Here is a 26,681-nt window from a genome sequence, read left to right as displayed (position 1 = left end):
GAGAAACTTTTTCATAAAAAGTACAAGTACCATGTCTATTACCACACAACGTATTCCTAATTATAACTACTAAAGAAAACCATCTGTTTGTCTAATCTTTTTGTGTCTCTAGATGGCACTGATTATAGTCCTTGGAATATAATCCTTTACTTTGTATAAGGAGGGGACAAAAGATGATGTAGTTTTGTTCGCTGGTGCTAGAGCAAATGCTAACTGGCAAATTAAACGTCTTATTTAAAACCACAAATTAAAGCACAGCAGTGTCCAAGAAACCAAAGTCTAGTTCAGAACTACCAACAGCAACAATTTTTTTAAACTTGTTCAAAATTCAGGAGCAACAGGCCCCGATTCAGCAAAATACTTTGCTTTGTTATCTTCAATGGGACTAGCCACATCTTTAAGTACTTTGCTGAATCAGGGCCATCGGGAGTAAGATTACTGCTTGTTAAATAGGAAATAAGGAAGAAAACTATTTTCTCTGGGGAATCGGTATGGTTCCTCAGCAAAACATTAGTTCTGATAGTCAATCTATTTCAAGAAGGAACCATGACTTACTCAGACTACAATGCCAAACACATACTATTTGTTAATTCTGTATTTGTGTGTGGAACTATTAAGAATAATGCATTGGAATGAATCAAAACACCCAAACCCTTTTCTGAACACCCTAGACTCTGTGTAAATTCAGATCTGAGTTCTAACTTTCTGGGCCAAGCCCTTCTCTAATAATAAATGATAAATATAATAATAATTAATAATATTACAATGTGTATAAAGTTGTTTAAGCAAAAAGAAAAGGATCTGTGTGTATAAAGTTGTTTAAGCAATAAAAATGTTGGCATACCGTGGGGCCATGTGGGTACCCATAGCTCTCCAACACCACTTTCTACAAGCCATTACCCTCTGATCCCACTGAGGGTTACCAAGAGATACTACACCATTTGCTCAAGAAACTCTCTGAAAAAGCACAAGAACAAATCCGCACAGACACACCCCTGGAACCCCGACCAGGGGTATTCTATCTGCTACCCAAGATCCATAAACCTGGAAATCCTGGACGCCGCATCACCTCAGGCATTGGCACCCTGACAGCGGGATTGTCTGGCTATATAGACTCCCTCCTCAGGCCCTACGCTACCAGCACTCCCAGCTATCTTCGAGACACCACTGACTTCCTGAGGAAACTACAATCCATCGGTGATCTTCCTGAAAACACCATCCTGGCCACTATGGATGTAGAAGCCCTCTACACCAACATTCCACACACAGATGGACTACAAGCCATCAGGAACAGTATCCCCTATAATGTCACGGCAAACCTGGTGGCTGAACTTTGTCGTCACCCATGACTATTTCACATTTGGGGACAATGTATACCTTCAAATCAGTGGCACTGCTATGGGTACCCGCATGGCCCCACAGTATGCCAACATTTTTATGGCTGACTTAGAACAACGCTTCCTCAGCTCTCGTCCCCTAATGCCCGTACTCTACTTGCGCTGTATTGATGACATCTTCATCATCTGGACCCATGGAAAAGAAGCCCTTGAGGAATTCCACCATGATTTCAACGATTTCCATCCCACCATCAACCTCAGCCTGGACCAGTCCACACAAGAGATCCACTTCCTAGACACTACAGTGCTAATAAGCGATGGTCACATAAACACCACCCTATACCGGAAACCTACTGACCGCTATTCCTACCTACATGCCTCCAGCTTTCATCCAGACCACACCACACAAAACATTGTCTGCAGCCAAGCTCTACGATACAACTGCATTTGCTCCAACCCCTCAGACAGAGACAAACACCTACAAGATCTTTATCAAGCATTTTTACAACTACAGTACCCACCTGCTGAAGTGAAGAAGCAGACTGACAGAGCCAGAAGTTACCTACTACAGGACAGGCCCAACAAAGGAAATAACAGAACGCCACTAGCCATCACCTTCAGCCCCCAACTAAAACCTCTCCAGCGTATCATCAAGGATCTACAACCTATCCTGAAGGACGACCCATCACTCTCACAGATCTTGGGAGACAGGCCAGTCCTTGCTTACAGACAGCCCCCTAACCTGAAGCAAATACTCACTTGCAACCACACACTACACAACAGAACCACTAACCCAGGAACCTATCCTTGCAACAAAGCCCGTTGCCAACTGTGTCCACATATCTATTCAGGGGACACCATCATAGGGCCTAATCACATCAGCCACACTATCAGAGGCTCGTTCACCTGCACATCTACCAATGTGATATATGCCATCATGTGCCAGCAATGCCCCTCTGCCATGTACATTGGCCAAACTGGACAGTCTCTACATAAAAGAATAAATGGACACAAATAAGACGTCAAGAATTATAACATTCAAAAACCAGTTGAAGAACGCTTCAGTCTCTTTGGTCACTAGATTACAGACCTAAAAGTGGCAATTCTTCAACAAAAAAACTTCAAAAACAGACTCCAAGGAGAGACTGCTGAATTGGAATTAATTTGCAAACTGGATACAATTAACTTAGGCTTGAATAAAGACTGGGAGTGGATGTGTCATTACACAAAGTAAAACTATTTCCCCATGTTTATTCCCCCCCCCCCCCCACACACACACACTGTTCCTCAGACGTTCTTGTCAACTGCTGGAAATGGCCCACCTTGATTATCACTACAAAAGGTCCCCCCCCCCCCCCGCTGGTAATAGCTTACCTTACCTGATCACTCTTGTTACAGTGTGTACGGTAACACCCATTGTTTCATGTTCTCTGTGTATATAAATCTCCCCACTGTATTTTCCACTGAATGCATCCGATGAAGTGAGCTGTAGCTGATGAAAGCTTATGCTCAAATAAATTTGTTAATCTTTAAGGTGCCACAAATCCTCCTTTTCTTTTCGCGGATACAGACTAACATGGCTGCTACTCTGAAAGTTGTTTAAGATCATCTAAAAACGTATTATAACAACTGAAGAAAGAAGATTAAAACATCATCATGATGACAGTATGCATTGCATTTGGAGTATTCAAAACTTGCATAATCTCCTGGGACCTCATACAGAAAAGAACTGCTCTTCTTAGAAGACAAGTTTTTCTAACTTTTACACCTCCAGGGGAAAAAATGATAGAAACCAAGTTTCAGAATGTAATTTCTCTTCCCTGAGCTAAACGGATACTTCTGAATTTAGAGACTCCAGGTGTAACAAACCACAGACAACACTTAAAGGGATGTGGCCTACCTATCTGAGCAATGCATGCTTATTTTCCAAAATACTAGGAAGGACTGTCCTGTGAGTCTAGTACAAGCTGCTGCTCTAGCAACCTGTTTCTTACACATGAGACTGCAGACTGGGCTTATGTATACATCTGTGCATGATCAGAGACTTCATATTGATATTATCATATCCCCTCCCACGCTGGTTTTATAAAATCCTATTTGCATAGTTACCCATGTCCTAATAAGATGGGACCAACCTTCCAGTATATTAATTCTTGAAGAAATTTTCAAATGTGGGTGCCTAAAGTTAGGTACATACGTATGGATTATGGTGGTAATTAAAAGTGGCCTGAGGTGCCAAACTAACAAGTCCCATTGACACCAAATAAAGTTGGCAGAGTTCAGTAACTTTGAAAAACAGACTACTTATGTAGGTGCTTACATATGGCATTAGGCACACAATTTAGGCATGCCTTAGGGTACCCAAGTTTGAAAATATTGGCATTAGTCCCCTAAGTATCTTTAGAGAAATGCTTGCTAAAAGGATTTCCATACATCCCTTCTTTCTTTCATGGCCCTCATATATTCTCCATGGACTTTCTGAAACATGCTTGAGTACTGTATAATTCTATATGAAGTGGGGTTTTGTTTGTTTCTATCCCATTTTTCTTCCAGGAGCTGCTTGCTTTATTTTTCATCCATAGAAGGGAAAGATGAAATATCCCTATATAATTCAATTGTGCATTTTTAAGACTGGTTTATCTGGCACTCAGTACTATAAATACTTCAGATACATAAACTAGTAAAGACAGCCTAATTCCTGTGTAAGGACAGGTTAGTCGTATTTAGGGGATGTGACTCAGATCTAACATATATCCCCAAAGTATTTGTTGCAATATCTTGATATTAATAGATTGACCATTACTGTGTTATGTTCCACATAATAAGTATATACGTATTAAATTCACATAATAGAATGTGTCTCTTTTATAAGGAAGAGTTTACTTAGTGTAACTATTTTTGAGTTTCCAGTATTTCACATAATATGCATAGTATTGATTCATCCAGGCAGTAAATTGGATCCTTCATGCTAAACTGCATGTCCTGGATTAAATCTCTTCATGCCATTTGGTCGAGGACGGGTTGCTTCCTCTTTGACTTACATTGCTGTCAGCAGAAACATAAAACAAACATTTTTTTCTTTTCCAGACCAGAAGTAGAACTTCTTGAGAACTGCACCCATCTTTCCATTCCATTTGCAAAAACACTGGGTATCCTCATGACCTACTGGGGGCATTATGCTAGTCACTCTTTTTTCCCCCTTGAGGAATGGCAAGGAAAGATTGGCCAAGGCAGGGTGGGTTTTTTTCATTTTCCCCACAACAGTTCTGGAAACCAGTGGGGAACGGCAGGAGGGTTAGGTTATAATTTGGGCTCTGTGTCTGTCCTGGAGGTTGCAGAAGTCATGGATTCCGTGACTTCTCTTGACCTCCATGACTTCTGCTGCAGGCATTGTGGCCGTTCCCAGGGCCGCCTGACCAGCTGGCCCTGGGGACAGCCACACCTGCCGCTGCTGAAGCTGCCCCGGAGCCAGTCACTGCTCCCTGGCTGTGGTCCTGGGGGCAGCTAGAGCAGCGGTGGGGGGCGACTCCCAGCAGCTGCTGCTGCTGGACCCGCGTCGTCCCCCCAAAGACCAGCGGCCCCACAGCTAAGATTTAGTCAGGGGTATTTATAGTACAAGTCATGGACAGGTTATGGATCATGAATTTTTGTTGATTGCCCATGACCTGTGCTGTCCATGACTTGTATTAAAAATACCCATGACTAAATTGTAGCCTTAGTTATAACGTTACAACTTAGCACACAAGACTCTTAGCAGATGTCCAGTGCAGGGCGTCGTTATAGAAGGGATATGATTGTCAGACATGATGGATTGGAAAAGGACTGGAAAAAGGAATTCCTAAAGAGATCTGAGAGAGTGTGGTTAGGGCTCCTGTGTCTGGTACAGTGGGGAGCCAACCCCCTCCTTTCATAGCTCCCTTTTACCTCTACAAGCAAAGGGTGGCAAGGTCCCAGCTATGGGATGGCTGGGACCAGGATGAGCATTATGTGGAAATGATTAAGCAACGACGACAACCTGAACTGTACAATTTATTGCCAAGTACACCCAGATATTTTATATGAATACAGTTGTGGACTAATTAAACCACATCCATTTCCACCTCTCTTTCTTCTGGCAAGCCTGGAATAGCTAGAAGAAACAGACAAAAGATGATAGCTTCCTATAGCTAACATTGAAGTTTGCATGTTGTTAATTATTTAGATGGGACACGGGCATCTGCCAAAAAGGATCTTGCCAGTTGCGGGTGTGAATTTGCTGTCTTGTATGCCAGATTAGGCTATTGCACTGATGTTTGAATTATGTGGGAATTTTCTGTGGTTAAAGGGAGTCCCAAGCCTTTTGTTAGGGAAACTGAAGCAGGTGCTTTGTGACTTCTCAGTACACCACAGTAAATATTTGCTGTTAATTCATGGAATAACCACAAAAAAACTTTACCAAAGCTTAAATTGACAAGGGCTTGATTCTAATAGCCCTTATTTTTCTCTGGCATCAAAGTTATTCTTGAGTTGCACTGGTGGAAATGAGATCAGAGTCAGGCCCATAGAGTACATGTGAATGAAACTTTGGCACACACAGAGACTAATAATTTGGCTCAGATAACCAAAAACCACCTTCTTGTTCCTGGACATCACTTTGCACAGATCTCCGGCATAAAACATGTTGGCACAAAATGAACAAATGTAACCATGGTGTTTAATATGGGGCTAGTTTCAATTGTGCTGAAGACGCTATATTTTCCTCTGTCAGAGCAATGAGTATCTTTCTTTCTTTAACAATAAAAAAGAAAGAAAAGTCCTGTCATGAATGGTTTGATGATTTGTCTGCCTGGGTGTTCATTATATGTACTCCTGGCAATAGTCTATTAACTCCCACTCAGTGCAGCAAAAGTTCTGACTTTGAGGGATAAGCATACCGCTATATTTGGAATTGTTGATAGAAACCATCTCTTTCCCATCTTCTTGGGCTTTAACTTTCAAAGGTACATATTGTTCTAGCACCAATGATTATATATGATAAAAATATAATAGTATCCTCCAAAATAAACTTTAAAAAGACCATAATTGTGATGTGTTTATTTTTGTTTCACACTTCATGCTAATCAAAACCCTACTATGTGGCCATTTTTACATGCAGAACTCCCAGCAAATGAAAAGAAGAGTATTAAGCAGGAGTTCCATACAGGCAACAGCTTCTGGATTGGGTATATGGGATGAATGATGGTACATATATTTCAGGCATTTTTTTTATTAATTTAAGATATAAAAGAAAACTAAGTTTGAATAAAATATTTAACATCATTATCAAAACTAGATTCTTCATATTTAATTAAACTTAAAATACTGTCTTTTACCTAACGAAGAGAGATGCCAACAATAATATTTTAGATGACATTTTCTATCGATTATTAATTTTTTATTAAACCAATGTAGTTATCTGTGAACTATGGTCAATAACCTCATACTTTAACTCTTAACACGTGAGACCATCAGAACTAAAATAGTCATAAAGATACTTTATGAATAAGTTGCTCTCTGAGGCCTTGAATTAGCAAAGCACTTAAGCACACGCTTAACCTTAAGCTCATGACTTCAAAATGAATTAAACAGAATCTGTAGGATCATTCAGCGCCTAGAAAGTGTGAGGACTTCAAGACTGAATCTGCAGTGACAACCATTTCCATGACTAAATGTGAGAGGATTCAGCACCATGAACACCACCATCCTTCCTGGTTACTCCAGCCCTATCTGCACACTATCTTCACTGTTTGTGAACCTCACTGGGCCAGAAAGTTTGATCCAGGGACATACAGTTTCGTAGTGAACACTGGTATAAGAATATTAAAGGAATTGGCACATGAAATTACAAGCCCATTAGCAAGAATTTTTAATGAATCTGTAAACTCAGGGGTTGTACAGCATGATTGGAGAATTGCATAACAGTTCCTATTTTTAAGAAAGGGGAAAAAAGGTGATCCGGGTAACTACAGCCCTGTTAGTTTGACATCTGTAGTATGCAAGGTCTTGGAAAAAATTTTGAAGGAGAAAGTAGTTAAGAACATTTGAGGTCAATGGTAAATGGGACAAAATACAACATGGTTTTACAAAAGGTAGAGCGTGCCAAACCAACCTGATCTCCTTCTTTGAGAAAGTAAGAGATTTTTTAGACAAAGAAACGCAGTGGATCTAGATTTCAGTCAGGCGTTCATACAGTGCCACATGGGGAATTATTAGTTAAATTGGAAAAGATGGGGATCAATATGAAAATTGGAAGGTGGATAAGGAATTGGTTAAAGGGGAGACTACTGCGGGTCATACTGAAAGGTGAACTGTCAGGCTGGAGGGAGGTTATCAGTGGAGCTCCTCAGGGATCAGTTTTGGGACCAATCTTATTTAATCTTTTTATTACTGACCTCAGGACAAAAATTGGGAGTGTGCTAATAAAGTTTGCGGATGACACGAAGCTGGGAGGTATTGCCAATTCAAAGAAGACCGGGATATCATACAGGAAGATCTGGATGACCTTGTAAACTGGAGTAATAAGTTTACAAGTACTCCTTTTCTTTTTGCGAATACAGACTAACACGGCTGCTACTCTGAAACCAGTAATAGGATGAAATTTAATAGTGAGAAGTGTAAGGTCATGCATTTAGGGATTAATAACAAGAATTTTAGTTATAAGCTGGGGGCGCATCAATTGGAAGTAACGGAGGAGGAGGACGATGACCTTGGAGTACTGGTTGACCACAGGATGACTATGAGCCACCAATGTGATATGGCCATGAAAAAAGCTAATACAGTCTTGGGATGCATCAGGCGAGGTATTTCCAGTAGAGATAAGGAGGTGTTAGTACCATTATACAAGGCACTGGTGAGACCTCACCTGGAATACTGTGTGCAGTTCTAGTCTCCCATGTTTAAGAAGGATGAATTCAAACTGGAACAGGTACAGAGAAGGGTCTACTAGGATGATTCGAGGAATGGAAAACCTGTCTTATGAAAGTAGACTCAAGGAGCTTGGCTTGTTTAGCCTAACCAAAAGAAGGCTGAGGGGAGATATGATTGCTCTCTATAAATACATCAGAGGGATAAATACCATGGAGGGAAAGGAATTATTTAAGCTCAGTACCAACGTGGACACAAGAACAAATGGATATTAACTGGCCATCAGGAAGTTTAGACTTGAAATTAGATGAAGGTTTCTAACCATCAGAGGAGTGAAATTCTGAAACAGCCTTCCAAGGGAAGCAGTGGGGGCAAAAGATCTATCTGGCTTTAAGATTAAGCTTGATAAGTTTATGGAGGAGATGGTATGATAGGATAACATGATTTTGGCAATTAATTGATCTTTAACAATTCATGGTAAATGGGCCCAATGGACTGTGATGGGATGTTATATGGGGTGGGATATGAGTTACTACAGAGAATTCTTTCCTGGGTATCTGGCTGGTGAATCATGCTCAGGGTTCAGCTGATCACATATTTGGGGTTGGGAAGGAATTTTCCTCCAGGGCAGATTGGAAGAGGCCCTAAGGGTTTTTCGCCTTCCTCTGCAGCATGGGTCACTTGCTGGAGGATGCTCTGCACCTTGAAGTCTTTAAACCATGATTTGAGGACTTCAATAGCTCAGACATAGGTGAGAGGTTTATTGCAGGAGTGGGTGGGTAAGATTCTGTGACCTGCATTGTGCAGGACATCAGACTAGAAGATCATAATGGTCCCTTTTGACCTTAATGTCTATGAGTCACTGCAACATTGTATGCAAAAGAGAAGAGGAACAATTCTATTATGAAGATCTGTCTCTCATTTTGGCCTCTCCCTCATTTTGACATGTGTCTCTAAAAGTTATTTGTTTTAAAGACGTTCCTGCTGGAGACTATGCAGACCTTTGGGACTGAAAAAATGGACATAGTGACATTCCTGTGAGCCACAAAGGGACTTTAATATACAAGGTTTTCAACTCACTTCACCAGTACTCCGTAACCTAAATTGTGGGGCCTCATTAGTGACACTTTTGTAGCGATAACTGACTTAGTAGAATTTCTTTTAAATCAATTTTCTCTTTATGTAATTCTTTCTATTTTTCATACTATGCCAATCAAAGGTTGTTTCATTTAAGCTAACTGAAACCGGATGTGAAGACTGGTAAATTGTAGATAATTGTTGGGGGACACCTTGATAAGAATAAACCTGAATTTTGACTTCAGAGGAGGATGAGTAAGAGTAGGGATAACACAATTGCTCTCTCCAGATAACATTTGAAGAGGGACTGATAAAAGCCACCAGAGACACATGGCTGAGAAAGCCGAATAAGCCTGCAGAGTGCTAAGCCCAATTACATTTATCAAAGCTGGTATCTGACCCTGATAGGTGTTTTCACTGTATTTAAGTGTTAGGAATATAAGAATACTAAACATTTAGGCAAAACCAAAGATGTTAGCTCAGTGGCTCTAGTGGCTCTGCACTAAGTTTTCTCAAACTGTAGATTCTTTCTGCATAACATCTCTAAGAGAGCCTTTCCTAGCCATCCACACTGCAAAACCTCGTCTTATCATCTTGTGTCTTGATTACTTGACAAATGCAATCTTGCCCTGGTCATATCCGTTCAGAATGCTGCTGCAAAGATCATTTTTCTAGCCTGTTGCCTTGACCAAGTCTCTCCACTGGTGCCCTTTCTCAATCGCATCAAACATAAGTGACCTGACATCACTTTAAAGGCCCTTCACAGCCTACCTCCACTCTACCCTCATTTTGTATGTGTTATCAAAATATCGATTCCCACCTCTGATCAGCCAAAAGCCAGACTCCAAGCTCAAGCGCCTTCCTGCTTTTCTCCCATGCTGCCCCTCATGCTTGGGAGATTCTCCACAAAGAGACCTCAATATTCTCCACATTTTTCCTAAAACTTTCCTTTGCGATAATGCCTACCAAAGGCTTGACAAGGGTTAGGCTGCTGGTGTGCTGAGACCACTGCCTATCATGCTGACCAATACTGTCTCATTATTTCCTTGTGCTCCCCATCAGTCTGTCTCCATCTATTGTCTGTGTCTTATACTTCAATTGTAAGATGTTTGGGGCAGGGACTGCCCTTCTGTTCTGTACAGAGCCTAGCACAGTGGGATGCTGATCTATGACTGGGGCTCCTAGGGACCATGGTAATACAAAGAAAAAGTAATGATAATTTGCTTCTGTACTGTATTGAGGGTTTTAAACTAAGGGCCTGATCCAAAGTCTATTAAGTCAGCTGTAATAATCCCATTGAATTCAATAGGCTTTGGATTTGGTCCTCAATGAATACAGTATTTTCTTTTTGGGGACTCAGGGGAAAGTAAGTGAATATACAGTAACTTGAACTTTAGCCTACTAAATGAAGTTTATTTAACTGAAACATCTACTTTACTTAAAATGTGTCTCTGACTGATAGTTTAAAGACTGATTCAGGGTTGATGTACACACAAATTGCTGATTTAACTAAATCCGTTACTGAATTAAACTAAATCAACATCCAGTCAAACTAATTTAAGAGAGTGTCCACATGAGGACTGCACTGATTTTTATCAATTTACAAACCCCCTTTAGTTAAATCAGTGTAATATGAGGAGGTAAATTGGGTCTTTATTAAAATAAAAAGCACATTGACTCTTTTGAATCTATAGGGACAACTTTAGTGCGCTTCATGCACTTATATGCCCATTAATTTTATGGGCCATGAGTAAGGCTGCGAGTCTATCGCGGAGGTCACAGATTCCATGACCTCTGTGATTTCTGCAGCAGCTGGTGCTGGCTCAGGGGATGCCTGAGCTGGGCAGCCCCTGGGCCAGCAGCAGCAGTTTGGGTGTGTGGGAGGGGGCTCAGGGCTAGGGGAGCAGGGGAGGCACTTACCTCAGGATGGGAGGCTCCCACTGGCATGGCCCTGCAGCTAGTAGGCGGCGGAGGGACCAGGAGAGACTCCGCGACGCATGCTGCCTGCACCTGCAGGTCCCACCTCCGCAGCTCCCATTGGCTGTGGTTCTTAGCCAATGGGAGCTGCTGCAGCTGGCGCTTGTGCCCCTCCACTGCCTAGGAGCCTCAGGGATGCAGAGCCAGGTGGGGAGCCCCTGCCAGCCCCGCCAACCTCGTCCCCCCCCGCCCCACACCAGCAGGGATCCCAGGCCGCACACTGCGGCCTGACCATCCTCCCCAAGACCTTCCCCCCCCGCAACCCTCTCCGTCCAAGTTTTAGTCACAGGTATTTTTAGTAAAAATCATGGACAGGTCACAGGCCGTGAATTTTTGTTTACTGCCTGTGACTTGTCCATGACTTTTACTAAGAATACCTGTGACTAAAATGTAGTCTTAGTCATGAGTAGACTTGGGAGAATAATAAAGCGTTGGTCTTTCATCAACAGAAAAACTAGTCCGTTAAAATTATAACACAAGCAAAATGATTTCTAAAGAGTTTTAAAAGTTTTCTCTGAAGCCTCAAATAGACTTAAAGCCATGAGAGAAAGTTCTGACAAATTTTTTTTGACGTGCTACCTTTTCAACAGAAGCATTTATATTTTTTAAAGGGGAACATTTTGAGCAAGTCTGTTGGATTAGTCTATTGGATTCTTTTTGTTCTGCCTCTTTTGACAGGTACAAATTAGCTGTTCTCTGTGAAAACTTAAGACTTCCCCAAACAAAGCTCTGAAGCTGTCTCGCCACTTCTCTCTTTTATGAGGAAACTGGTAAGTATTACCAGAAAAGTGACTTTATTATGATTTAAAAAGAGAAAAAAAATCTGACTCAGTCGTGTGAATTTACTGCTCTGGTCTGATTCACTCTAGAGAGATGCTGGAGTTATTAGAAGGAGGTTGGGATCCATATCTAAAAACCTGCCAGAAGTTCAGTGCTCAGACAGTTGGCATTGGGCAGGGGATCACTATTCCCTTTGGGTGGTTATGTTTAGAGTTAACACCATTCATTCTACAATAATGGTGTACAACAACAGGGGACGTTGTGCTGCTGTTTCTTCCAGTTGAGAATGTGAGTCAAGCTCTGCTGTTTTCCTCACCTCCCAACCCCATCCCCTGTGTCTCTCCAGTATCCACACATCTTCCTCCCAGCAGTTCAACCCATCTTGTCACTTACTTATTTCTTCTCTGGGCAGAGCAGACCTTCTCCCTCTGCTTCTGCTTGCACTCCAGCCTCTCTTTTCATTACCTTCACCTGCCTCAGAAGCAGGCAGCCTGATTTCCTGACAATGACAAACAAGATTAGAGCAGGGAAAGGAGCTCCAAATACTCATCCCTGCCCTCCTCATCCTAGCAGCAAAGAGCAGGTCTCAGAGGCCACTGCAACTCACCTGCCTGGCAGCAGCTTCTGATAACTGCAAGGAAGAAGAGGATAGGGTACCCTCTTTACTCGCATCCTGAGGCTGGGGTAGCGGAGCTCTTGCCTGGACTCTGTAGATCAGCTCGCTGCGGAGAGTGGCTAGTTCTGCTTTAAGTGTGAGAATGTGATAAAGACACACTGCTGCAAGAGAAGAGGACAGGAGCGTTGCAAGCCACAGGAATGTGACCGAGAGGAGTCCTTTGCTGCCCAAACCAGCACCAGGGAGAGCAGGAGGAGAGGAGGAGGTACCCTTCTGTTGGATGATGTGCATACAGTCCATGGATTTCATCTCTGCTCTTTCCTTACTAAAGCCAGAGGGAACATTCAGCTCTGGGGTGTAATCCATTTTGCCAGTTGCTGGCTGAAACTAAGGGCAGCCAAAATATCTGACCAAAACGCCCAGATCATTTCCTGTCATATGGAGCTGTTGATACAAACATTAAGTTTAATGTACAGGGTAAGTGTCTAAGATGCAGGCTCCCTTAGCTTTCTTCTTACTGCTCTGCATCTTGGCAAATTATTATTCTCTCTTCAGCTGCTTGCTCAATCTACCTTCCTCATTTCACTTTCAGCTATTTACTTTTTATGGCAACTTGCCCATTACCATCTCCTGTTATCTTTGTATCCAGACATGATTAAAACATCTGATACCATTTGTATCCTGAATCTTAGGTAACAGTGCAGAAGAGCTGTAAGGCTTCCTGCCAAAATACTGTATCCTGTCACAACCTAACGCATAAAGTGGTCTCTAAAAATAGAAATATAAAGTAGTTCTCAAGAACACAGAATGTATGTCAGTGCACGAACTGACAGAATTTCTATCAGTATCCTAAAAACAGAAAAAAGTTTTCCAAGTACAGGTAGCAGAGCATTTCATTTTTCTGACTGTGGGAAGTTGCAGGCTCAATGGAGGGCCAGATGTTCCCAAAGAATTTGAGAACGACTTTTAATTACAATTTGTTTTATAAATTTACCGATTCTGCTGCAGAGTTCAAGCATTTGTATGTGGGATTAACCAAGGATTGATACAAAGAGGATGGTAGAAAGGAAGTGTATGGAGAATTCCAAGAAGAGGAAGAACTTGTTCCAGCATGCATGCACTTTAGAAGGCAAAGATAATTCATGGAATTTAAACCTGTCTGCTTAATTTTACTTTGTAAACCTGTCTGCTTGGCTTTGGGCTCATCTCTTCCTATGGTCCTATTAATCCCTGCATCCCTCTGAACTTTTTGACAGAATCTTAAAATGGGTGTGATGGGAATTTAACTACAGTAGAACCTCAGAGTTACAGAACTACAAATTGACCAGTCAACCACACACCTCATTTGGAACCAGAAATACGCAATCAGGCAGCAGCAGAGCTCCCCCCTTCCCCCTGCCAAAAAAAGCAAATACAGTACAGTACTGTATTAAACATAAACTACTAAAGCATAAAGGGAAAACAGCATTTTTCTTCTGCATAAAAGTTTCAAGGCTGTATTAAGTCAATGTTCAGTTATAAACTTTTGAAAGAACATCCATAACATTTTGTTCAGAGTTACGAATATTTCAGAATTATATTTCAGAACACCCTCCGTTCCCAAGGTGTATGTAACTGAAGTTCTACTGTAATTTACACTCTTGCCATCCCTTGCTTAATTCATCTAGAACAGAATGTTGCAGTACATCCCTTCAGCAACACAGACAATCATGAAAATGTCAGATGTGTCCACCACTCTCTGCAGTGACTTCCCATAAAAGTTAAGTTCAAGGTCTCAGTCCTTATCTTCAAAGCACTCAACAGTCTGGCCCCATGACATCTAAGAGATCATCTGATGCTCCAGGATAGGGACTGTAGTAAACAGGAATAATGGAACTTTCTACTACAAGGGTAAAACTTGTCTGTGCAAGAACAAGGATCTTGGGGATGGTCTCAGACTGTGGAATGAACTCCTTCAAGAATGAAGGACCATCATAAACCTCACACCTTCTCACTCTAAGTGCAATGTATACTTTTTCAACCTTGCCTTCTCTAACAAATACATAACAGCATATACCACATATACTACACTGCACACACAAAGAGGTCTGAGTCACTAATGTTTATTTTTAACAAATCTGCAAAACACTGAGGAAATTCCAGAGGACCGGAAAAAAAGGTAATGTGCCAATATTTAAAAAAGGTAAATGGGATAACCTGTGAAACTTTAGGCTGATTAGCCTGACATCAATGCCATGCAAAGTCAAGAAAAGACCAAATATGCGAAGTAAAATGACAATAGCATAACCAATGACATTAACAGGTTTAGCAAAATAGGTCTTGTCAAACAAACATTTTTGGTAAGATCACAAGTTTCGATGGTAAAAGTAACTGTGATGACTTCTGTAAAGCATTTGACATAATCCTGCATGACATTCTGATAAATTTAGCACTATACAAAATCATATTAATGGATTAAAAATTGGTTAACATAGATCCCAAAAAGTAATTGTAAATGGGAAATTGTCATCCAATGGGGTTGTTTCTAGCAGAGTTTTAAAAGCAATCTGCTCTTGACTCACTAATAATCCATTTTTATAAATGATGTGGAAGAAAACAAAATAATTGCTGGTAAAGTTTCCAAATTACACTAAAATTGGTAGCGTGATAAATTAAGATGGGCTCAGGTAATTTATACAGACTAATATGGATCACTTGTTAAAGTGGGCTCATCTGAACAACATGCATTTTAAAACACAAATAAATGCAAGATCATGTAGGAACAAAGAATGTAGGTCAGATGGGGCTATATCCTGGAAAGCAGTAACTCTGAAAAGGAAGGGTCATGGCAAATAATTAAGGCTAAGATTTAGTCACAGGTATTTTTGATAAAAAACGTCATAGACAGGTCACAGGCAATAAATAAAAATTCATGGCCCATGATCTGTCCGTGACTTTTACCAAAAATACCTGTAACTAAATCTCTACTTCTGGGGCCCCTCTGCTCCAAGGGACCCCTGTTCTAGTACTGGGGGTTGACTACCCCCCAGACGCTGCTCCCAGGGACTGCTCTCTGGATGGCCTCCGGGCGCTCCTTGGGCCACTGCTCCAGCCGCCCTGGGACTGCTACTGCTCGGGAGGTCCCAGGGCACCCCCAGGACTGCTGCTCGGGCACTCCCCGGAGCCAGCCACACCAGCTGCTGTTCCGGCGGTCCCCAGAGCCAACTGCGTGGGACTGCCTGACCAGTGGCTGGTGCGACTGGCCCCGGGGCAGCCAGGGGGACCACTGCTCAGGCACTTCCCAAGGCTGCCCAAGCAACAGCTGGTGTGGCTGGCCCCAGGGCAGACCCCAGGGCCAGCCGAGCGGAACCACTGCGCGGGTAGTCCCTGGGACCAGCCAGCACCAGCTGCTGCAGAAGTCACAGAGGTCACAGAATCTGTGACTTCCGCAACCTCCATGAAAGAATTGTAGTCTTACAAATGACTAACTGAACTTGAGCTCCCTATGTGATTCTGTATCTGAGAGAGCAAATTAATCCTTGAATGTATATGCAATGCATATCAAGTAATAGTAGGAAGGCAGTATTCTTGCTGTATATAAACATTAGCAAGACCACTACTGGAATGATGTGCCAACTTCTGGTTCCACAATTTAAAAAAAAAATTGGAAATGGTTCAGAAAAGAGCTATAAGAACGATTCAAGATCTGGAAAACATGCCTTATAGTGAGATGCTAAAATAGCTCAATCTATTTAGTTTATCTAAGAGAAGGGTAAGATGTGACTTGATCACGGTCTATAAATGCCTCAGTTGGGAAGAGATTTCTGATGGATTCAAAAAGACATGAGATTCAATGGTTGGAAGCGTAAGTTAGACAAATTCAGACTAGAAAAAAGGCACAGATGTTTAACAGTGGGGGCAACTAGTTATGGAAACAACTCACCGAGAGATGCGATGGATTCCCCATCACTTGAAGTGGATCTCTTTCTAAGGCCTGGTCTACACTGCAGCGGGGAGGGGGAAATCAATCTAAGTTACGCAACTGCAACGTACTTAGATCTACTTACCATGGTGTCTTCACTGCCATAAATTGAAGGCTGATGCTCTCCCATCAACTCTGCCTGCGCCTCTCGCCCTGGTGGAGTACCGGAGTCGACGGGAGAGCACTTGGCAGTCGATTTATCGCATCTAGACTTGATGCGATAAATCGACCCCCGCTGGATTGATCACTGCCCATCGATCCAGCCTGTAATGTAGACATGCCCTAAGAGATATGCTGTAGTTCAAACAGAAGTTGCAGGGTTGATGCTGAAATGACAGGGTGAGGGTTTTTTGGCCTCTGTCACGCAGAAGGTCAGACTAGATTACGATAATTGGCCCTTCTATCCTAAAAATCTACTAGGTATTATTGTCCCCAGTAAACAAATGGGGAACTGAGGTACAGACAGATTTACATGCCCAAGGTCCGACAGGAAATCTGTGGTTGAGTCAGGAACTGAACCCTTGATTTCTTGAGTTCCAGTCCAGTGCCCTAACCACAAAAGCGTTCTTCCTCTTTAAGGAATGAAAATTATTTCTCACAAAAAAGTTTTTATAAAAGCACATAGAACTACAAGTCTCAAGAATAAGGTCAGAGGAATATAAATATTTGAGAGATGGACAAGGGATAAATTCAGATAATTTAAAACAAAATCCCATGGTTTTAAAAAAAAGTTAGGACAAATCCTTGGATGACACTGTGCAGAATCTCTGTCCACCGAAGTCTGTGGTCTATGTTATAGGTGCATGTCCAGATGCAAAGTGCAGAATGGCTAACCAACCGCTGGGTCAACATCGGATACTTCCAAACTAGTGTGAGAATGGCACTGTTTCCTATAACTGATTAAATGCCCCAAAACAAAGCAAGCTAACATGCCCCAGTATACAAGACAGCATGGAGCATATAGAGGTAAATGCAAAGAATAGAGGAGTGAGCAGAGCTTCCATTTTCACAAACATATTATTCAAAGTTCTTTCTCTAACCCCCTCCCTTTCCAAAGTGGCCAGTCAGACTCTGTCTGATTGCAGACAATCTTATACAACAGCTCCCGATGAAAAGAGATCACACCCACCTTGCCCCTACTTAAGCAGCAGCATGCTTAACCCTGGTCTACACTATGAGTTTAGGTCGAATGTAGCAGCGTTAGATCAATTTAACCCTGCACCTGTCCACACGACAAAGCCATTTTTGTCAACTTAAAGGGCTCTTAAAATTGATTTCTGTACTCCTCCCCGACGAGGGGATTAGCGCTGAAATCGACATAGCCGGATCGAATTTGGAGTATTGTAGATGCAATTCGACGGTATTGGCCTCTGGGAGCTATCCCAGAGTGCTCCATTGTGACCACCCTGGCCAGTGCTTTCAACTCAGATGCACTAGCCAGGTACACAGGAAAAGTACCGGGAACTTTTGAATTTCATTTCCTGTTTGGCCAGCGTGGCAAGGTCATCAGCACAGGTGACCATGCAGTCCCAGAATCACAAAAGAGCTCCAGCATGGACCGAATGGGAGGTACTGAATCTGATCGCTGTATGGGGAGACAAATCCGTGCTATCAGAACTCCGTTCCAAAAGACAAAATGCCAAAATATTTGAAAAAAATCTCTAAGGGCATGAAGGACAGAGGCTATAACAGGGACCTGTGAAACTTAAGGAGCTCAGGCAAGCCTACCAAAAATCCAAAGAGGCAAACAGCCACTCTGGGTCAGACCCCCAGACATGCTGCTTCTATGATGAGCTGCATGCTATTCTAGGTGGTGCCCCTACCACTACCCCACCCCTGTACGTGGACTCCTGCAAGGGGGGAGAGTCTCACGCAACAGGGATAAGGACTTTGGGGATGAGGAAGATGATGATGATGATGAAACTGTTCTCCCCGACAGCCAGGAACCGTTTATCACCCTGGAGCCAATACCCTCCCAACCCTCCCAAGGTGGGCTCCGGGACCTTGAAGGCGGAGAAGGCATCTCTGGCGAGCATACCTTTGTAAATATAATACATGGTTTAAAAGCAAGCATGTTTAATCATTAATTTGCCCTGAAGACTTGGGATGCATTTGTGGCCAGTACAACTACTGGAAAAGTCTGTTAACGTGTCTGGGGATGGAGCGGAAATCCTCCAGGAACATCTCAATGAAGCTGTCCTGGAGATACTCCAAAGCCTTTGCAAAAGGTTTCTGGGGAGGGCAGCCTTATTCTGTCCTCCATGGTAGGACACTTTACCATGCCAGGCCAGTAGCATGTAGTCTAGAATCATTGCATAACAAAGCATGGCAGCATATGGTCCCGGTGTTTCCTGGCATTCAAGCAACATCCGTTCTTAATCTCTCTGTGTTATCCTCAGGAAAGTGATATCATTCATGGTTACTTGGTTGAAATAGGGGAATTTTATTAAGGGGACATTCAGAGGTGGCCATTCCTGCTGGGCTGTTTGCCTGTGGCTGAAAAGAAATCGTCCCCGCTTTTAGCCATGTGCTGGGGGGAGGGGTGAAGCGATCATCCCAGAGAATTGGGTGTGGGGGGGGGTGGGGGGGGCCTTGTACCGAAAGCACATGTACTATATAATGTGAACAGCTTGGTTCACCATGAAAGAGTCTACCCATTGTTCTCTAAAATGTGTCTTTTTAAATACTACTCTCCCTTTTTTTCCTCCCGCAGCTGCAAATGTTTCAACGCTCCCCCTATCATCTCTGTCCCAGAGGCTAGCGCAGATAAGAAGGCGAAAAAAACCACACTCGCGCTGAAATGTTTGCTGAGCTCATGCAGTCCTCCCGTACTGAAAGAGCTCAGCAGAATGCGTGGTGGCAAGCAATGTCAGAGTCCAAGAAAGCACAAAATGAATGTGAGGACAGGAGGGATGCGTGAGAGGAGAGGTGGCGGGAGCAAGAGGAGAGGTGGCGGGAGCATGATGAGGAGGTGGCAGGATGCAAAGCTGAGGCTACTGGAGGATCAAACTGATGTGCTCTAGCATATGGCTGAGCTGCAGGAAAGGCATAGACCGCCGCTGCAGCTCCTATGTAACCAACTGCCCTCCTCCCCAAGTTCCATAGCCTCCTCACCCAGATACCCAAGAATGCGGGGGTTGGGGGTGCCTCTGGGCACCCAACCACCCCACCCCAGGGGGCTGCCCAAGCAACAGAAGGCTGGCATTCAATAAGTTTTGAAGTACAGTGTGGCCTTGTCCTTCCCTCCTCCCCTACCCTACCCAGTGCTTCCCTCCTCCCCCACCCCTCCCGGGCTACCTTGGCAATTATCCCCCTATTTCTGTGATGGATTAATAAAGAATGTATGAATTTGAAACAAAGACTTTATTGCCTCTGCAAGTGGTGATCAAAGGGGGGAGGTTGGTTGATTTACAGGGAAGTAGAGTGAACCAAGGGGGCAGGTTTTTGTCAAGGAGAAACAAACAGAACTGCCACACCATAGCCTGGCCAGTCATGAAACTGGGTTTCAAAGCTTCTCTGATGCGCAGCACGCCCTCCTGTGCTCTTCTAAACGCCCTGGTGTCTGGCTGCATGTAATTAGCAGCCAGGCGATTTGCCTCAACCTCCCACCCCGCCATAAATGTCTCCCCCTTACTCTCACAGATATTGTGTAGCACATAGCAAGCAGTAATAACAATGGAAATATTGGTTTCGCTGAGGTCTAACTGAGTCAGTAAACTGCACCAGCGCGCTTTTAAATGTCCAAATGCACATTTTATCACCATTCTGCACTTGCTCAGCCTATTATTGAACAGCTCCTGACTACTGTCCAGGGTGTCTGTGTATGGCTTCATGAGCCAAGGCATTAAGGGGTAGGCTGGGTCCCCAAGGATAACTATAGGCATTTCAACATCCCCAATGGTTATTTTCTGGTCTGGAAAGTAGGTCCCTTGCTGCAGCTGTTCAAACAGACCAGAGTTCCTGAAGATGCAAGCTTCATGTACCTTTCCCAGCCACCACGTTGATGTTGGTGAAACGTTTCTTGTGATTCACCAGTGCTTGCAGCACCACTGAAAAGTACCCCTTTCGGTTTATGTACTGGCTGCCAAGATGGTCCAGTCCCAAGATAGGGATATGCGTTCCGTCTATTGCCCCACCACAGTTTGGGAAATGTGCAGGTCATTTTGGATGGCTTCACTGCAATGGAATTCCCTGAGTCACTACCCTTGATAGCAGTAGCTCAGTGATTGCGTTGGCTACTTGCATCACAGCAGCCCCCACGGTAGATTTGCCCACTCCAAATTGATTCCCAACTGACCGGTAGCTGTCTGGGATTGCAAGCTTCCAGAGGGCTATCGCCACTTGCTTGTGAACTTTGAGGGCTGCTCTCATCTTGGTATTCCTGTGCTTCAGGGCAGGGAAAAGCAAGTCACAAAGTTCCATGAAAGTGCCCTTATGCATGCGAAAGTTTCACAGCCATTGGGAATTATCCCAGACCTGCAACACTATGTGGTCCCACTAGTCTGTGCTCGTTTCCCGGGCCCAGAATTGATATTCCACTCCATGAACCTGCCCCATTGCCAGCAGGATGTCCAAATTGCCGGGGCCCGTACTTTGAGAGAAGTCTGTGTCCATGTCCTCATCACTCTCGTCACCGTGCTACCGTTGCCTCCTCGCCTGCTTTTGCAGGTTCTGGTTTCTGAACATACTGCAGGATACTGCACAAGGTGTTTACAATGCTCATAACTGCTGTGGTGATCTGAGTGGGCTCCATGCTTGCCATGGTATGGCGTCTGCAGGAGAGCAGAGTTGCAGTGGAAGTGGTGGCTGACAACGGATGCCATGAGAATAGATATTTATAGAGAATGATGAGAGGACCTGCAAGGTGGATTCATGAGAGAAGGAGAGCAGAGTTGCAGCAGAAGCAGGAGCCCATGACAGCCAACATGGAGAAATTAGCTATCGAGACAAGAGCAGGAGAGTAGAGTTGCCACGGAAGCGGTGGTTCGATGACGACAGTTAGCAGGCCCACTGCACCATCTGCTGAAAGCCGATTGTCAGCCGTTGCTTTCACGGAGGGAGGGGTGACTGATGACATGTACCCAAAACCACCAGCGAAAATGTTTTTGCCCCATCAGGCATTGGAAGCTTAACCCAGACTTCCAATGGGCGGCGGACTGTGGGATAGCTACCCACAGTGCAACACTCTGAAAGTTGATGCTAGCCACGGTACTGTGCACGCACTCCACCGACTTAATGCATTTAGTGGGGACACACACAATCGACTGTATAAAATCACTTCCTAAAAAATCGAGTTCTATAAATTTGACCTAATTTCGTAGTGTAGACATACCCTTAGACTCAGTCCTCTGAGATGAAGAGGAAATTTCCCGAGCACCTTCAGGTACCAGCATCTGGACCACGTGATACAGAAGATTTGTTTTCACTACAGGGGTAAGTCGACCTAAGTTACGCTACCTCAGCTATGTGAATAACGTAGCTGGAGTCGACATAGCTGGGTTCGACTTACCCCAATTTCTTCACTGCACTGAGTCATCAGGAGATGCTCTCCGGTTGACTTCCTTTACTCTTCTTGGTGAGCTGGAGTACCAGGGTCGACTGAAGAGTACTCTGCCACCGATTTAGCGGGTATTCACTCGACTCGCTAAATCGATCCCTGCTGCATTGATTGCAGCAGCATCACTCTCCCGGAAGCGAAGGCCAGCCCTTTAGAATCAGGAAATAAGAAGGAAGTCCCTGTCTCACACAGGGCCAAGCATGGCTATAGCTGTTCCTTCTCTGTTATTTTGGCTATGTATGCAGTGTCTGGGGGCTGCACAGGCAATTACAGTAACATCACATAATGTAATTTTTTTTAAGCTAGGAATAATTAAGCAGTACCCATTTTGGACAGGGGAAGAATGAGTGAAATACAGAGGCTTCCTCTCTAGCCAGCTTTAGAGAAAATATCTCCTTATGAACCTACTTAAATTATGTATTAAAATACAGCCTGAACAAACCCATTTAAAAGGCAGTATACATCTTAGTATACAAGTCAAGAAATACTGCACCAAATTCAAAATTGTCTCTTCACGGTATGTATTTCTTTTTGGGAAGTATAATACCATTGCTTGGCTTATATGTTGCTGTCATAAATATAAAGGGAAGGGTTAACACCTTTAAAATCCCTCCTGGCCAGAGGAAAAAACCTTTCACCTGTAAAGGGTTAAGAAGCTAGGATAACCTCGCTGGCCAAAATGACCAATGAGGAGATAAGATACTTTCAAAGCTGGGGGTGGCGGGGAGAGAAACAAAGGCTCTCTCTGTCTGTGTGATGCTTTTGCCGGGAACAGAAAAGGAATGGAGTCTTAGAACTTAGTAAGTAATCTAGCTAGATATGCGTTAGATTCTGTTTTGTTTAAATGGCTGATAAAATAGCTGTGCTCAATGGAAGGTATATTCCTGTTTTTGTGCCTTTTTGTAACTTAAGGTTTTGCCTAGAGGGATTCTCTGTGTTTTGAATTTGATTACCCTCTAAGGTATTTACCATCCTGATTTTACAGAGGTGATTCTTTTACTTTTTTTCTTCAATTAAAATTCTTCTTTTAAGAACCTGATTGCTTTTCATTGTTCTTAAGATCCAAGGGTTTGGGTCTGTGTTTACCTATGCAAATTGGTGAGGATTTTTATCAAGCCTTCCCCAGGAAACGGGGTGTAGGGTTTGGGGAGGATTTTGGGGGGGGAAACACGTTTCCAAGCACGCTCTTTCCCGGTTATATATCTGTTAGACGCTTGGTGGTGGCAGCAATAAACCCCAAGGGCAAAAGGTAAAAAATAGTTTGTACCTTGGGGAAGTTTTAACCTAAGCTGGTGAAAGCTTAGGGGGTTTTCATGCAGGTCCCCACATCTGTACCCTAGAGTTCAGAGTGGGGAAGGAACCTTGACTGTTGCATTTTGAGTAATGTTATTTTTCTTCTATGATCCGCCACAGACTCCACTTTTCCCTCCACCCCCCGCATGGTTTATCTTTTTCATATAGTTACCGTCTACATTTCCACTCTCACAAAATTCACACTGATGTCAGTAGCAATTTTGTCTGAGCAAGAACTGCAAGTTCAGGCCTTCACGCCATAGTGCACAAAAGTCATGTAAACTACATAGATGGGTAATTTACAACTACAGTTCCATTGAATGCTCTGTAAACCTGGTTATTTTAAATTGCCTTTTAAAGAGAACAGGAAATACTACAGGAAAGAAAAATGATAAGCAGAGGACTGTTTTATGAAGCGAACTGTAGAACAAGAAAAGATCAAGCCCCATACAGAAAGTAAAACAGGACCAAATAGAAATAAATGCAATTTATATTTTGGAGCCACCATCAGCAATCATTTCTTCCTTTTCCAGAATGCAACCAGAAAGAATTTAGAAAAGGGTCACACTGCTTGAGCTGGGGAAGTATGAGAAAGACAAAGCTCATCTTGTACAGAATTCTGAATAGTTTGGTTACCCAGCAACGTAACGTTACTGCCTTTCCCCACGTCCTTATGCAAAACACAACTAAACAAGCTTTGTACATCTGAGCTAAAATGAGTTGTGGTGGTGAAGTTACAAGGAAGCCATCCCTCCTCAGCTGGAAGTGGGTGCTCTAGATATGCTCTAGGAATTATTTTGGGGCAAGTTTTAGGGCCTGTGTTATACAGGTCAGACTAGAAGATCACAATGGTACCTGATGACCTTGGAGTCTGAGTTCATGGGCTACAGTAGTAGTTAGGGTCTCTGCATACCCAGTAACAAGGGGAGCACATGGCTAAGGATCTTAGTAGTATCAAGTCATAGTCTCATTTACACACAGCTAGCTCCGTCACTGAGCTGCTGCAGTCTTCATAGAACACAGAATACTATGCCCTTGGCACGACCTTTCACTTTCAAATTTTACAAACCAGTTGGCACACTGCATTGGGGTACAAAACCTGAAGTCTTTTCCTCCTTGAGATAGCAGGTGGAGTCTGCACTTTTCTTAGATTAGAGGCAATATACATCCATGGCTCTGTGTATAATGCAGTTGCAAGTGTCTATGCAAACGGATGCATATTTTTCCATTTTTAAGTTTCTTTATTATTGTGCTCCAGCACCTAAGCTTTTATTTAAAAGCTAAGCCTAAATCTTATGAGTGAAAAGATAATCTTCAAAATGTACACCCAAAATAAACTCATGCTGCACCATATGCAGAGCTTATGCACAGCATGACAAAATAGCTCAGAGAAAGATAAACTGCTCACATTAATCAACATTTTGGGGAGGGGGGGGAGAAGGGAACCTCAACTCTAGAGACAAGTTAAAGATCAATGTGGTTATTTCACAACTGTTTTTTCAGGAAGCACTGAATACTCATACTTTGAAAAATTAAAGCCCTTTAAAGATGTCTCAAGCGGGGCACAGAAAACTATTATATATGAACTGATTTATATGAAATATATATAAGAACTCATTCTGCTCAGGTTCCTGTTCCATGCAATCCAGCCACTTCTATTACACTGCATTTCTTAAGGTACATGGTTATTGATTTTTCATAGTTAAGACAAGTGTAGGTAAACCATTAACCTTTCAAAAATTAATGCTGAGCTCTTCTGGGCAGTGGCTACTTGCACCTGGATTACTTGCATGTGGAATATGCTTAACATTCAGGGAACTACTGTGCGTTGCATAGGGTTTAAAAACAAACAAAAAACCCACACATGACTTTTCCTTGCAATTTTCCTTTCTGAAGACTAAACAAATTAAAATTCTTTGTGAGTGGAAGTTCAAATGGTGAATTTTAAGTTCTGTCCTCTAGGTGTTTCAAAAGAAGGTGAAAGACATACCATAACCCCTTTTATGATCCTGGAGAGGGTAATACTGAGTTTACAACTGTAAATAAAAGGGCAAGAAATCCCTCAGTTACTAAGTAATGGTGATGAACAAAACTCCAACAGTAGTTTTCACAGTCTTCTGCAGTTAAATATGGGTTTGCCTATGACATAATATAGTTTTGCAAGCACATTGCAAAAGCCAAGTATGCTTATAGAAGCCTGCATAAAATCAAGTATGCCACTGGCACGTTTCAAATTTGTATCTCAGGATGATTTGGTAGTGGAGCTAGTGAAAGTTTTTGGGAGGAGATTCTGAAATCTATACAGGATGTTTTCAACCTGTTTTCAATTCAGATTAGGGAACTAAATATTCAGACAATTTCAGTCTGAAAGAGGAAATATAAGGGGGCGGGGAGAAGAGGAAGTCTGAAAGACGTAAAGGTAAAAAAAGGGTAGCAGAAGGTCACTGGTTATGAGCTGTACTCGGTCACTCTGAAAAGCTGAAACCAGGTTAGAGGTCCTAGAAATGGATGTTTGCAAATTTTTTTTTGTATTAATCTACTAACCAACTTGTCAATTATATTTCTGTGCAGTAACAGAACATTTAATATGGGTAATCTGTATTACATGTACATTGATTTGTTCTATAAATAAAATTTTAAATATTTAACCTGTTAAACAGCAGCAGTTACCAGGCAATCCAAAAAACCCTAAATTCATTCTGAAGACAGATCACAAACTGGAACAAGACATTAATGGCACTTTTAATGTATCAATTTATTGCACGTCAGTACATAAAAATAGAATGTGTTTTGTAAAATCAATTTTATTGTAAAAACCAGACTAGAATGAAAGTGTTTGTAAAAACTGCAATGGTTAGCACATATACTGAAACAGTTATGCTTAGTTGACAAAATATAGAAGTACTACTTTATAGGATACTTAAACTGAATACTAAAAAAATTTAAAGAAAATTCATTCCTTGAACATTCAATGACTGATTTTAAATTCAGAATATCAGCTTTATTTAGCTCCTGAATATGCTTTAGATATACAGGCTTTTCTCTTCTGCATGATTCTACTGTAAACTAGACGGACAGGACAGCATTATAAATTGTTCTAAACGGGACACACCAATCATAGTTTGATCCCGTCCTGTGCAGGAGGCATTAATTTTATTTTTGGCAAAGTGCCTCTTGCAAATTCGCACATCATTTTAAAAA

The 26,681-nt window shown here is 42.6% G+C and overlaps 1 protein-coding gene across 3 annotated transcripts in view; it reads right to left on the bottom strand.

Annotated features, from left to right (window-relative positions):
* LOC144262903 (protein ABHD13) overlaps positions 1 to 26,681 on the bottom strand; it is a 48,714-nt gene that overhangs the window by 3,914 nt on the left and 18,119 nt on the right. For 2 of the 3 annotated variants that reach the window (XM_077813326.1, XM_077813336.1), the window contains 2 exons: positions 12,661 to 13,113; positions 12,447 to 12,552 (listed from right to left, as the gene is read on the bottom strand). The exons of the other annotated variant lie outside the window; for it this stretch is intronic. In XM_077813326.1, the coding sequence (XP_077669452.1) occupies positions 12,447 to 12,552; positions 12,661 to 13,035 (481 nt within the window). In that variant the 5' untranslated portion in view covers positions 13,036 to 13,113. The remainder of the gene's footprint in view (positions 1 to 12,446; positions 12,553 to 12,660; positions 13,114 to 26,681) is intronic. 3 annotated transcript variants of the gene reach the window in all.

Source organism: Eretmochelys imbricata, chromosome 1, assembly GCF_965152235.1.
Source record: "Eretmochelys imbricata isolate rEreImb1 chromosome 1, rEreImb1.hap1, whole genome shotgun sequence".
Classification (NCBI taxonomy): domain Eukaryota; kingdom Metazoa; phylum Chordata; order Testudines; family Cheloniidae; genus Eretmochelys; species Eretmochelys imbricata.
This window is presented reverse-complemented; position numbering and strand designations above follow the sequence as displayed.